Consider the following 14,734-nt stretch of genomic DNA (forward strand, 5'->3'; position numbering starts at 1 on the left):
TGTCTTCAGGCACCCCAGAAGAGGGCATTAGATCTCATTACAGATGGTTGTGAGCCACCATGTGGTTTCTGGGATTTGAACTGACGACCTTTGGAAGAGCAGTTAGTGGCTTATGTCTTTATCCTAGTACTTGGGGGGCAGAGGCAGGCAGAGCTCTGTGAATTCAAGTCCAGCCTGGTTTACATAGTGGGTTCCAGGACAGCTAAAGCTATGTAGAAAGACCCTGTCTCAAAAAAGCGAACAAAACAAAACAAAACAAACAAACCCAAAACACCAAAAAACAAAACCGAAACAAACAAACAAAAAACAAACAATAACAAAATTTAAGATACCACTTTCACTTATTAATTGAGCAAAATATTATTTTCCCAGCATAGTTCCAATAGTTCCGTGTTAGGTATATGGGCAAGAAACAGTTTGCTTGCATCTGACTGATAGGAATTTGTCATATTTATTGAATGCTTTAAAAATGCACCCTTGAGAGGCTGGAGAGATGGCTCAGAGGTTAAGAGGTCCTGAGATCCTGAGTTCAATTCCCAGCAACCACGTGGTGGCTCACAACCATCTGTAATGAGATCTGGTGCCCTCTTCTGGCCTGCAGGCATACATGCAGGCAAGTCGCTATATACATAATAAAGAAATAAGTTTTAAAAAATATACACCCTTGAGATATGGTCAGAAGATAAGGAGAAGTTGCTGCTCTTGCTGGGGACCAGGGTTCAGTCCCCAGCACCCACATGGTGGCTCACAACCATTTCTAACTTCGATTCCAAGGGTTGATACCTTGTGACCTCCTTCAGCACCAGGCGTACACAGTGCATATATGTACTTACAGGCAAAATGCTTCTTACACACATATAAGATAAACAAATAAATCTAAAAATAGTTTAAAATCTTTAATTGCAGCAGTCAGTAGGCAGAGGCAGGGGGCTCACTGGGAGTTTGAGGCCAGCCTGGTCTAAAGGTCGAGTTTCAGGACAGCCAGAGCTACATAGAAAAACCCTGCTCGAAAAACCAGTTTATATAGATATATCAGACTGGAGAGATGACTCAGCAGTTAAAAGCACTGGCTGCCCTTCCAGAGGCTCTAGGTTCAATGGCAAACACATACACATAAAACGGAAATAAATAAATCGAAACTGTGTGTGTGTGGGGGTGCAACCCCACCCCCTTACACAGGATATGGTATTTTTGTCCTGTAATCCCAGCATTCTTGGGAATATAGAGATTTTAAGGCCAGCCTGGGCTATGTCAAACTCTGCTTCTGTTGTTGCTTTTTTTTGTTTTTAATTTTTAAAAAAAACATTCTTTTTTTTAGTGATTTGTTTTATGTCTATGAGTACACTCTCATCACTGTCATCAGACACCCCAGAAGAGGGCATCAGATCCCATTACAGATGGTTGTGAGCCACCATGTGGGTGCTGGGAAGTGAACTCAGGACCTCTGGAAGAACTGCTGAGCCATCTCTCCAGCCCCTGTTGTTGCTTTCAAAAAAAAAAAAAAAAAAAAAAGGAGCAAGAAGGGTGTTGAATTGGGTTGGCATAGCAGATAGGAGAGAGGGGAAAGACAGCCGGACAGAAGGACAGGCTGATGCAGAAACCTAGAATGGTCAAATGAACTAAAGATGAAAGGCCCCCATCACACACAGAGTCCCGGACTAAGAGAGTGCTACAGCAGAAACCATCGCAGCGGTCAGCTCTCTGAACCACCCAAACCGCCAAGAACAAACTCTTTAGCGGGTCTGTTTGCTGCGGTTGAAAAGAAAACCACCGTCATAGCCAGTCCCTGTCAGCTGAGCCCACTCAGCAACACGCAGAGTTTGGATGTGTGTGGACTCCCACCTCCAGGACGCGCGGACATCAGGCGAGGGCACTGAATTATTGATTAGAGTTTTAATTCAGAAGAATGGACTGGTTTAAAGTCATTAAAAGGGAGGGTAGAGGAGCAGGCAAGGACCATGGCCGAGACCAGCAGGCTGTCATTTGTGCGAGGCGCGTGAGCAAGCACCCGGACCTGGAATGTGATTGGAAGACAGAGAGCAGCACTCTAAGCAAAACAGGATCTCCTGCAGCCCCTCCCTCTCAATTGTTTAGATTACTCCATGACACCTGGGCTTATGCAGTGTTGGGGATGGAAGGATGGCTTCAAGCATGTTGGGTACACTTCACCAGTTAAGCTACATCCAGGCCCCAGGTGGTCCTAGCATGGAGAGGCAGGTGCTCATTGGCCAGCCAGTCCAGCCAATCAGTGAGCTCCAGGTTCAGTGAGCCGCCAGGTCTCAAAAATAGAGAGGCTGGGGAGATGGCTTAGGGGGAGTGGGGGGGGGGGGGGGGGGGGGGGGGGGGGGGGAGGGGAAGCAATTGCCACACAAGCCTGACAGCCTGAGCTCAAACTCTGGAGCCCAACATGGAGGGAGAGGACCGCATCCCGAACATCTCCCAAGCACACACAAACACATCATACATGCAACAACAACAACAACAATAATAAATTAAATGAAAAATAAGGTACAGAGAGGTAGAGGAAGACACTGACCTTAACCTCTGTCCCCCACCTCAGGCACACAGACAGGCATATGCACAGGTACACACAGTTGAATGTGATGCCTGTCAATGAGAAGGCCTGGCTGGCTGCTACTGGTCAGAGCTCGGCCCCTGGAGAGGGCTGTGAGGCGCCAGCAGCCCCTGGAGAGGGCTGTGAGGCGCCAGCAGCCCCTGGAGAGGGCTGTGAGGCGCCAGCAGCCCCTGGAGAGGGCTGTGAGGCGCCAGCAGCCCTTACCCCTTATGTGGAGTTGCCTCTCTTGGATTGCACAGAACCCGTATGAGGCGTTAGGAACAGACCTCAGATTGAGGAGTCAGCTGTGCCACACACACAGGAAAATTAACCCTTGGTGTCTGGAAAATAAAGCTGGGCTCCTTGGCCCATAGAGATCTAGATCAAGGGAGCTGCCCGGTCAGCAGGTGCTGCTGGCGGGAACCCGAGAGGCTGTGGGACACCCGAGAGCGCCCTTCCTGGTGTGGGTTTCAGTGACCTCTGGGCCTTTGATTCTTCGTGGTCACTGGTTTTGGAAGTCAGGGGGACACAGCTGAGCTTTAGAGGTATCTTGGAACACCACAACCAGAGAGTGTAGCTTGAGCCAGTAAGGGACAGCATGCAAAAACCAAATATGTCCCCCTCCAATTTATTTTATTTATTTATTTGTTACTTTTTAACTTTTAAATGATTTCATGTATGTTTTGTCTCAATATATGCCGTGTAGCACTCACATGCCGTGCCCACAGAAGCCCAGAGAGGGTGCTGGATTCCCTGGAATGGCAGTCAGGACAGCAGTGAACCATCCTATGGGTACTGGGAATTGAACTCAGGTCCTCTGGAAGAGTAACCAGTGCTTTTAATCAATGAGCCATCTCTCAACGCCATGTACATATTTTAAAATTGAATTCAAGTTGTTTTGAGTCAGAGTCTCACTATGTAGCCTTGGCTGGCCCAGATCACACTCTTTAGACCAGGTTGGCCTCAACTCCTGGTTACCCACCAGCTTCTGCATCCTGAGTGCTGGGATTAATGTGTGTCATCCCACCTGGCAGGGGATCTTTTTAAATGTTTCAAAGTATTTGTTTTATTTTATGTGCATGTGCTCTGTGAGTGAGCCTATTAAAGCTGGTGTCCTCTTAAACACAGATCCTCAGATCAGTACAAAGCTGGGCTTCGCCATGTGCTTGGCTTTCTTTGTCTTGTAAGGGTGGTTTTTACTTTTTAAGTTTCCATTCATGTATGCATTGCCTGCCGAGCACATCCCTCACATTTTCCTGCCCATCCTTGTCTTGCCTTCCTTCCCTCATTAACCCCTTCTGTCCTCTTAGGCTAGTGGTTCTCAACCTGTGGGTCAAGACCCCTTCCTCAGGGGTCGCCTAAGATCATCAGAAAACACGGATATTTAAATTATGATTCATAACAGCAGCAAAATTACAGATTTGAAGTAGCAATGAAAATAAGATAGGGTTGTAGGTCCCCACAACGTGAGCAAGAGAGAACCTTAGAGGCCCACCTTTTAAGTGAGTCTGATCTCATCTAGCTGAGAATTGAGATTAAACGTCACACAGGTGACATTTACATTCCCAATTCCTCTAATTCTGAAAATCTCCTTCAACTGTGGTTCTAGGGCAGGCTAGGACTGACAGGTGGAGAGCAGGCTTCTAAGTGGTAAGGGGATAGAGAGAACCACCTCAGGAAAGGGAGGTGCTCCTGTCCGTGAGGCAGTTACTGTAGCTATTACTGGAAGGTCCCAATGACAGGTCAGAGGACAGACAGACAGACAGACAGACAGACACACACACACACACAGGTAAAAGAGGAAAACATCTTTAGAGGGATTGGAGAAATGGATCCGTGGTTAAGGCTGCTCCTCCAGAGGACCTGGGTTCAATTCCCAGCACCCACATGGCAGGTCAAAACCATCTGTAGCTCCAGTTATAGAGATCTGCTGATCTCTGGATTCCAAGGGTACCAAGCATGTATGTAGCACACAGACGTATGTGCAGGCAAAACACCCCATACACATAAAACGATAAAAGAAATTTGGGGAGGGAGAGGGAAGGAAAAACCTGCAGAGAGATGATATTACACAGCGATGTCCTTCAGGCTGAACCAGCTGACCTGATCTTACACAACGATGTCCTTCAAGCTGAACCAGCTGACCTCTTCATGAGTTCAGCTACGCCGGCTTGCACAAGATCACCACAGCTGGGTTAGTTGCATTTACATTCTCTCCATAGGGTAGGAGGTGTGGAGATAAACCTGGTGGATGAAGAAGTGGAACAGAGAGCAGAGAGTGATGCGCCACATGATCCACTGCTCACAGTGAATCTTGACATAGCTCCCTGAGATATGGGTGAGATAACCCATAAAGACCAAGACAGGGGTGAGATAACCCATAAAACCCAAGGCCAGAGTGATAGCTGCTCCCCTCTTCATGGAAATCTCCACAGGGGATTGGCTCCTCCCCTACAGGCTCATGGGTAGGCTCAACCGGCAGAGTCAGATTCTGCTAAACAACACAGGTTGCACCCCGATTTATCCTTGAATACATAAACATACCCTAACTGGCTAAAAAGCTATATATAAGCTCATTAAATAATAACATTAGACAGCCCTGCACTCTGATGCTGGTCTCCAGGGTCTGAGACCCGGGCATCGTCGTGGACTCCGGCTCCATTTACCCATCAACTTCCCTGTCCCTGCTCGCACATCCCTCACGTAAAGAAGGGGCAGAGAGGGTCATGGGACTCTCACTAGAGGATTCAGACACAACTCCCAACTAGTTGTATGAAAGTCTGCCCTCATTGCACACGGCTTCCGGGTCTTGGAAGGACCTACAGAATCTAGGCTGTGAGAGATTAGGGGAAGGGGCTCCTTTACACAGCCACGGGCAGACATCATCACCCTGGGCACAGACCTAGCTAGGCAGCTTTAGAGCCGGCGCCCACATATCTGAGAGTAAGCCTGAGAAACTCACTGGTTCCCCAGGAAGAGGCTGGCATTGCTTAGTGTGTCGCACACGTACCCCAGCCTACTCCTACCCCTAAAGAGAAAGCTGGCAAGAGATGATAAGGGAAACAGATTGACAGCCCATGGCTGCAGTCCTTTCCTTAGTGGAGTTAAGGTCAGCCTGGGGGTTATTTAAAGGGACAAACTGGGATGTCTACCTAAGACGTTTGTTCTCATTGTGTGTGATCTGTTGGCAGGAGCAGGGAAGTTGTTTTGAGTCAATACTGCTACATGTGATAGCCATACCTCACAGAGCACATATGTGAGCTAGATACCGAAAATAAAACAGCAGCAGCAGCAGCAGCAACAACAACAAAAAACCCAAAACAAAAAGCTAGCATGTCTTCAGCGAGCTGCTGGTCCGAGGCCCCGGCTATATTTTCTCAGAAACGCAGACATCTGTGTCAACCGAACTCCAAGCACCTGTCACCAGCAGAGGTCAGGATGGGGAGGTGAGGAGTACCATCACGCTCTGGCTCCTTATTAAAGGACTCTGTGACTCTTCTCTAGGGGCCATTTATTTCATGTTTTGAGGTAGAGCCAAGGCCCAAGTTGGCCCCGAACTTACTCTACACCCACAGAGAAGGTTTTAATATATATTGTGTGCAAATCTGTGGAGGTCAGAGGACAGCTTTGAGTAGGTGGGTTCTGGGAATTAAACTCAGGTCATGTGACCTTACCCACCGAGCAGTCTTTTTTCTTGTTTCCTAGAAATGATATCAAATGATATCTTGAAGAGAGTAAAGTACGGGGCATGGCTATCGTTCACTTGGTAGAGTGCTTGCTTGGTAGGCACAAAGCCCTAGGTTGCATCCAGTGGCACATAAAGTAGATGTGGGGTGAAGTCCCATAGTCTCAGCATTGAGATGTAGAGGCAGGAGGTTCAGAAGTTTAGGCCAGCCTGGGTTTCATGAGACCTTAGGGGCCTGGGATGGGTGGGCAAGCCAGCTCCATAAACACAAGGCAGTTATTGCTCATTCCTGCCAGTATTACGGTGACACTATATTGGCTGAGCAAGTCACAAGGCCAGATGTAGATCTGCATAGCTGGGAAGAGACTCTGTAAAGCCTCATACAGAGGCACAGATCATGGAAAGGAGAGGAACTGGAGCCGTGACCGAGACCTGGCACCTCACTGTCTTCGAGGCTCTTTTCTGGGCTGGCATGGCATGCCTTTGGTTGTCATCTTTGGGTTGATACAAAGGACACAGCGAGGGATGGGTGGAGCCTCTGTTCTGAGAGACCCACACCATCTGGGAGATCTGGAGATGCGCAAACAAAATAAGCAAGAAAATAAGCAAGAGGCTCCACCTACCTGCTGGAGGAGAGGTGAGATAATTGGCCAGTTCTGGGAAGGTGGGTATGACTTCCTTGCTGTGGAAGTCAACAGAAAGGGGTTCTGGCCCCCATCTCCCCTCACACTTAACGTGTCCCTCCTTCCTTCCTGGCCGTCTGGACTCTGCCTTTGCAAGCCCTGCCACGCTTTGTCTCCGTTACTTGCAACATGGCTTTCTCCCCGGCTCACTCATCTCCCTGCAGCGGTTACCTTTCTGGTTGGCTCCACAAGAAGCAACTTTGGGGAGAAAGGGTTTATTTCAGCTTGTAGCCCAAGGGATGCAGTTCTTCAAGGCAGGGGAGGCTTGTTGGCAAGTAGCTGGCGGCATGGCATCCTCTGGAAGCAGGAAGACGCACGCTGGTGCTCAGTTGACTGTCAGTCTGAGCCCCAGCCGTGGAATGGTGCTGCTCACTCAGGGCGAGTCTTCCTACCTTAACTAACCCAGTCTAGAAACCCTCAGAGACATGCCCCAAAGTATTTTTTTTAAGGCTTATTGTTAAATCTCGTGTGTGTGTGTGTGCGCGTGTGTGTGTGTGTGTGTGATAACCCTTTGCAAAGTACTGTCAAGTGCTGACTCTGGGTATTGTGATCATAAAAAGATAAATTAATATGTTCTATGGGAGTGTGGTGAGGTATGGGGGGAGGGGTGCCTTGGCAGGCCCATGCAAGGCATCCCTTCCCCTAGAGACCAACCACAGGTAGTATAGAATGGAGTTTATTTAGGGCATGGGAGAGGAGTTAAGAGGCTGTCAGAGGCAGAGAAAGGCAGAGAGAAGAGAGGAGAGAAGTACAGGCGGGCCATGACCACATGGAGAGAGGGGGAAGGGAATGGGGAAAAGGGGGGGCAAGTGGGAAGCAAGAGTAAGAGACAAGAGAAGCAAGAGCAAGAAAGGGAGGAGTGGCCAAGCAGCCCCTTTTATAGTGGGCCGGCCTACTTGGCTGTTGCCAGGTAACTGTGGGGGTGGAGTCCAGACAGAACACTCCAATGGCTTTCCATGTGGGGGGCCAGATCCAAGTAGAACACAGCCTGGTAGGAATAAATCCTGAGGGATTGGGTGGGAGACTGAGTTTGATATCTAAAACACACATGATAGGAGAGAACTCTCAGGCTGACCTCCTCAGCCTCCCTAGTTTTCAGGTTTCAGGTGTAAGCCACCATGCTTGGCTTTTTTTAAAGAGAAATATTTCTCTTAAAAAAGCCAGGCATGGAGGTCATGCTTGTAATCCTAACTGCCTGGGAGGTAGAGACTGGAGGACCAGGAGGTGGAAGCCACCTGCAGCTAAGTAGTAAGTTTGAGACTAGCCTGAGCTGCATGAAACCCTGACTCATAAAATCCAAGAGGTCAGAGGGATGGCTCAGCAGTTAAAGCACTGGCTGTTCTTCCAGAGGACCTAGGTTTGAAACCATCTGTAACTCCAGTTCCAGGGGACCCAGTGCCCTCTTCCAACCTCTGTGGGCACCAGGTACACTCATAGTGTACATACATGCAGGCCAAATACATCCATACATATACAATAAAGTTGTAATGTAAAATATTAAAATTCTTTATTAGGGTTGGAAATTAATACAACGGCAATTATTCTTTATCCAGTTTTTCCCAAATAACCACACCGAGACAATATTGAGAGCATTAGGCCCTAGGTGGGCAGACTGTCAACTAGCTCATCTAAGTTAACCCAACCACCTAGCCTCCAGCCAGCCACGAGGCTACCCTTCCTGTCCCAAAGTTATGCCTGTCTCCTCTCACACCTCCTTCTTCCAGAGTTCCTTTCTCCCTCGCAGGAAGTCCCACCTTCCACTTCCTGTCCAGCTAATTGGCCAATTTCTTATTAAAGCCAATCAAAGAATGCCTTAGGTAGGTAAGAACAGAGACAATTTCGCAAAGCACACCCCAATAATAATTTATAAAAACAAGAAAGGAAAACGGCTCCGTGGTACAGGTTTAAGAGGTCGTATTTATTAAACCAAGCCTTTACACTACACATCCACCTACAGTCTGTAAACAAATACAGTACATGTGGAAGTAGAAGACCAGCCAATCAGAAGTGGCAGAGAAACAATTCTATTTAGACACTGCAGTCTCACCACAGCACCCTCCTTAGGCCAGCTATGAAAACACCAGAAGGCAGGCTTAGCCCCGGGGCGGGTTTCCAGAGATTTGTCCAAAACTGTGGTGGAGAGGAGCAAGGCAAGAGCTTAGTTTTACATTCACAGATGAAGTTTCTAATCCAGGTGTCGCTGATCCTTTCGCCAAGAAACACCAGTCAGCAGGTGGTTACAAGGTTACCGAAAGAGGTGACTCAGTAACCCCTCTGGCCAGAGCACAAACAAGGAATTTACCAGTTTCCATCATGGGTGGATTATGATAAGCACATCAGATGACTTCAGGGGATGTCAGTCAGTAAGGGTCATTCATGAGGGGAAGGACCCGGAAGTACAAGGCCAGAGAGCCGGTGAATGTAAATGAGGATGCAAAACACAAAACAATTCTGCCCTGTGCTACTTTGTAGACACCACGGTAGCTCTCAGCCCTTTGCATATCTTAAAAAGTAACTCTTCGTTACATATGTACAAAGTTTTAAAAAAAAGACTTAGGAGGCAAGAAAAAAATCGATTGACAACATCATTATGAAAACTGAAATATTCAGCCTGCTGTGCGCTTTAGGTATGGGACTTTTACAATGCTCCAAAAGTCATCTTGGATAGTTTTAAAAATTCCCATAAAAATTTATTTTACAATCATTTTCAGTTATATAAGGGTGAGTGGGTGGGGGCTACCAAACCCAGGAGGAGGGAGAGAAGTGGAAAGTCTCATACGCACAGAACAGCGTGACATCTGTATGCTCTTCCCACCCCCTGGATGCCTGGTTTTTAAATAAAATCATTTGTGTTCTAATTCTAGCATCCAAAGCACTCACTCCATATAGTGTGCATTTCAGTGAGGTTGTCATCGACTTGTCCGTGCCTGACCCTGTCTCCTGAAAGCTTTCTCAAGGGAGTCAGAAAGGTCAGAAACTGCAAAACCCAGGCCACTCGGGAGACAGAGGCAAGAAGGTGACAAATTCAAGGCCAGACCAGGCTACATAGAACGAACTCTTACAGGAAGTTAGTCATCCTGAATTCCTGTGCAAAGTCAAGGTCACCTCACTCTATAGCAGTATTCTCTAGAAATTTTGCTTAATATTCTAGTAAAAAATAAAAATGTTCATAGTCTAAGGTGTTTGGGACTTATTAGCTTAGCGGGTTCCTAGCATCCAGTCTTCCTCGCCCCTCTAGGAAAGTGTGAAGTGACAGGCAACTGGAATGGCCAAACTCACCTGGCCATTTCAGGGTCCACCTGGCATAGCCAGGACACTCCAGGACACTTGTCTCTTATAGAACATTGTTCGGCAAAGGCTGTAAATTCTCTAATGCAGTGCTTGTTAAATTGTAGTGAGTATCAGAAATGCATGGAAGGCATGTTGAAACATGGGAGCCATTTTTGAGGCCCAGGAACCTTCTTAAGAGTGCAATGACCCCACCGAGTAGGGACATCACTTGGAGTGGTGACTTTTGACTCTTTGCCACACAGATCTCCAAGGCAGGAAGCCCTCCTGTGGTCTCAGGAAAGGCTGAACATTATCACTCCTACAAACAGCCAGGCCAGAGAGGCCCCTGACGTCCTAGCAGGTCCCATCCTGGAGGGATGGAGGAATGTCTCCATGTCCCTGGGTGACTAGGTACAGCTATGGCTTCTCACATGAGAAGTGACCGTGGCCTCTCTGAGGGTTCCACGAGCCTGAAGAAACACAGCTGTAGAAAAGTCCCACCTAGCAAAGAGTATGATGAAGTGTCCCCAGGAGGAGATGTCAGCCACTGCAGGGAGGGCCTGCCTTGCTGGGTCTGTATAAAAGGCCATTCTAGCAGCCAGTGAAGAGGCTGGAGGCAAGAAATGTGTATGTGGAGTAGCTATCTGATTGTTAAGCTGTCAATTCACAATCCAGGAGCTTGTGCTGCTGGCTCTGGGATGTTATTTAAAAGTAGAGTGGTCTTCAGACGCACGTATCTATGTAGACCTTTTTAATGCTGGATAACTGTTTCAGAGGGAAAAAAAATAGTTCCTCCCTTCACTTGAGTATAAATGAGTCACAGCCATAAAATTTAGCTGAGTTAGTTCTGATCTCCCAAGCTGCCTTGGAGGGGAAATTTAAAATGTGATCATTAAAATAGATACCTGATTTGGGTTCAGAGAAACACTCACAGAATGAGAAAGGTGCACACTTGTACACACACACACACACACACACACACACACACTCACACTCACTCATGTGCGTGTGTAGCTGTTACCCGACACATCTTAGCCAGTGGAGTGCCTCTCCTGGCACAGAGACAAAGCTGTGACAATTTGTATGTATTCAGAGAACAGTCATCAGGATCTCACTGCCAGGCCCTGGTTTTCTGGGTGGTCCTACAGTGGGCAAGGCAGGGCTATTCCTGATGGCTGCCTGGCTTCCTTCAGAGGTGCTCCGGGTGGCTCTGCAGGCAGGACAGCATCTGCATGACAGGCCTGCCCTCATAGCAGATCTGATACACTGCAGTGAAGAGGGGAAACCTAGAGGGTGGGAAGTGGGGAGGACACGTTAGGTTGTGCACTGTTGCCTCTTGGAGTGGGCTCGTTTGTGCATGCGTGCATGTGTGGGCACAGCCCTACAGACAGTAGCAGAATGCCATGACGGAAGTATCATTCAGGCCTTTAACCCAGGCTGTACACAGCCTGACCCACCTAAACAAGAACAAAGACCCCATCTTTCAAAGCCCCCAAGTAGACTAACCTTGCTTTTGGCTTCTGTTTTTTGTTTTGGATTTTCTTGGACTTTTGAGACAGGGTTTCTCTGTGTAGCCCTGGCTGTCCTGGAACTCACCTCTGTAGACCAGGCTAGCCTCGAACTCAGAAATCCACCTGCCTCTGCCTCCCAAGTGCTGGGATTAAAGGCATGCGCCACCACCGCCCAGCCCACTTTTTAGTTTCTGTAATTGCACTCCTGGCTAATTTTGTCTTGCTAACTGAGGCATAGCAACCCAGGATCTAGTTTTTATGTTTAAAGATCAATCAGGCTGAGAAAGGCTCAGGGCTGCACTGGGATCTGAACTTCCTAAGCTAGCTTCGAATTCTGGCAGTGGACTTCTGATTCTCCCAGCTCAGTCAGTCTGATGAGTGCTAGGGTTTCGGACAAGTGCTTCCATGCACAGATCACCCTCCCTGCCTTTTAAAAATATATGGTCTTTCTATATAGATATGGCTGACTTTGAACTTTCTGTATAGACTAGCCTAGCCTCAAACTCGTAGCAAGCACAAAGAACAGAGCAGAATGGAGCAGGTGTGTGACAGCACCTTCCATGCTAATGAACAAAGCCCAGCACAAGAAATTATAAGTTGACTTAAGACACTGAGATTCAAGCATGAACCTTGTAGACAACATGTCATGTCACAACAGGAAAATGTTGGGTGTGCTCGACTAAAATTTCATATTCTATAGCATGCTTAATCTATAGAATCAAGCTCTTTTCAATGAGGTTGAAAACAGTTTTGTATAAGATATTTCCCACCAGAGATGTCCATATCACATAGAAGTCTAAACAGATCCTGAGCAGTTTCCGTCATCTGCCCGCTGCAGCTGTCCGAGGACCAGCAACCCAGACAGACAGGGGGACCCAACCCAGACAAGGGGGACTCACTTGTCCAGCAGCCCCTTCTGCTTGAGGATGCGGTACACCTCCGCAGAGGTCTGAGGGCCCTGGAGCTTCTGCCCGTTCAGCAGCTCCTTTTCCAGCTCTTCGATGGTCTGAGAAGCAAGGGACAAAGAAAGCATCCACTTGAGAGTTGTTCCTTCTGAGAGAGGTGGGGGAGAGCTGAGATGTCCTGTCTCCAGTCAAGGAAAGGATAAGGACATTTCGTGAGAAAACATGAAACCGTGAGGTTTACAGGCAGATGGGACCGGAAAGTGTCGTGTTAAATGAAGTCACCCTGACCACCAACACAGTGGTTCTTTGTTTGTGTGGCTGAGCCATCTCCCCAGCCTCCTGGTATCTACTTTTCCTATCTGTGTATTTATGCTGGAGTGGTGTGGAAAGGCCAGAGACCAGAAGGGTGCCCTGAGAAGAGGCAGGAGACAGAGAAGTCCTGGGATATAAAGATAGAAGGGGGGATTCTAGCAGTAGAAGGGTGCAATCAGAGACGGGGTGGGCAGAGGGAAGCTGGGAGGCAGAGGAGAGGAGTAACTTACGTACTATGAAAAACGCTATCGCAAGCAAGCCTGTCACTCTGTATGCTAACTTATTAAAAGAAAGAAAAAGATCAGAGCACTTAAGGGCTAGAACACTCAGGTGAGTGGGATAGCCAGGGAAGACAGAATGGGCATCAATAGTATAGGGGATCTCTGTTGGGCCAGGCCTCATCTCCCCCAGGCTGGGGTCTCAGATGAAGAGCGTCACAGTATCAAGTAGAGCAGGTTGGGGTTCAGGGTACCTTCCCGGTCCTGGCAAAGGCCTCTGCCACCCTGCGGTTCCGCCCTCCGTAGCAGGTGGTGATGAGGTCAGCCACCCCGCAGCTCTCCAAGAAGGTGGCCGTGGACACCTGGCCCTTACAGAAGATCTTGGCGAAGGCGATCATTTCCATGAGGCCCAGGCGGATGACAGCCGCCTTGGTGTTGTCCCCACAGCGGAGCCCATCGCAGAAGCCGGCTCCCACGGCGACAATGTTCTGCAGAGACCACGGAGCAGGAGTTGACACTAGAGCATACACAGTCCCGAAAGGCCCAGGATTGGGAGCAGCATGGTAGGCGAGCTCCAGTGTATGGAGTCAGCAGCCCCTGGGTGCGCTCTCTGGACAAACTAGTTTGCCTTTTAACCTTTTAAGTTTTTTTGTTTCTTTGTTTTTAAATCAAAACTGAGTGCTAGGCTGGCCTTGGTACCTCATGCCTTTAATTCAAGAATGAAGGAAGCAGAGACAGATGGATCGCTGCAACTCGGAGGCCCTTGGTCGACACAGTGAGTTCCAGTTCTGTCAGAGCCACATACCCTGCCCCCATCAAGCACCAGCACCACCCGAGGCCACCCCCACCCCACTACCCTACAAGCACCACTAGCCCAGCATACATTCTTTGTAGGGAAACATAGGCATCTGAGTTTGAACCGCAGAACTCGTGTTTTTAAACAAGGCCCCAAACTGAGATTCTCCCCAGTGCAAAGTGACGGGAAGGTGGGTAAATCGAAATAAGACGGCAGCCAATAGATCCCTGTGAGCCTCTGGTGTCTCATGAGCGCACATGGGTGGCTCTCTTGGGCATGACCGAGGAGCTGGCTTGCAGGGTCACTAGGTGAGCATGCATACAACTACAGTGTCAGCCATTTGTTTCATTGAAATATCTGAATATTGAAATATGTGAATATCACATGGATATTCACGAGGCATCAGCTCTGTGCATTGCGTTGTGTCCACTCTCCTAGGCACCAGCAAATCAGATACGGAACTCCTTTTCCACAGGGGATAAGCTGGGATAGAGGATACTAACCTAAGGCTTGGGTTTGTCAGTCACGTCCTATGGGACCCAGTCCTCACACCCACTGATGGCAGGTGACTCAGCTAACACAGGCTGGGGGACTGAGACAGTCTTTGTGGGCCATAGACCCAAGGCACTTTCTATCTAGTCCTTGTAGAAAATGCTTGCCACCCAAAGAAGGGACAATAAAATGTGTGCAAATGACAGTCCCTTCCTCTCTGGAGGTCCAACGGGCCGTCCGATTCTTCTGGAGGCTGCCTCAGTGGACTTGACCTCAAATGATGCTGCCTGAACAGTGGGCTCACCAAA

The 14,734-nt window shown here is 48.4% G+C and overlaps 1 protein-coding gene across 1 annotated transcript in view; it reads right to left on the reverse strand.

Annotated features, from left to right (window-relative positions):
* Positions 1 to 8,819: 8,819 nt before the first annotated feature.
* Positions 8,820 to 14,734, reverse strand: part of Gpd1l (glycerol-3-phosphate dehydrogenase 1 like) — a 37,216-nt gene continuing 31,301 nt past the window's right edge. Inside the window, exons 6-8 of the mRNA XM_031344481.1 lie at positions 13,393 to 13,626; positions 12,603 to 12,709; positions 8,820 to 11,478 (exon numbers count right to left, since the gene is read on the reverse strand). Coding sequence (XP_031200341.1) covers positions 11,382 to 11,478; positions 12,603 to 12,709; positions 13,393 to 13,626 — 438 coding nt within the window. The 3' untranslated portion in view covers positions 8,820 to 11,381. The remainder of the gene's footprint in view (positions 11,479 to 12,602; positions 12,710 to 13,392; positions 13,627 to 14,734) is intronic.

The sequence above is a fragment of the Mastomys coucha genome, unplaced genomic scaffold (assembly GCF_008632895.1).
Source record: "Mastomys coucha isolate ucsf_1 unplaced genomic scaffold, UCSF_Mcou_1 pScaffold23, whole genome shotgun sequence".
NCBI classification, from domain to species: Eukaryota; Metazoa; Chordata; class Mammalia; order Rodentia; family Muridae; genus Mastomys; species Mastomys coucha.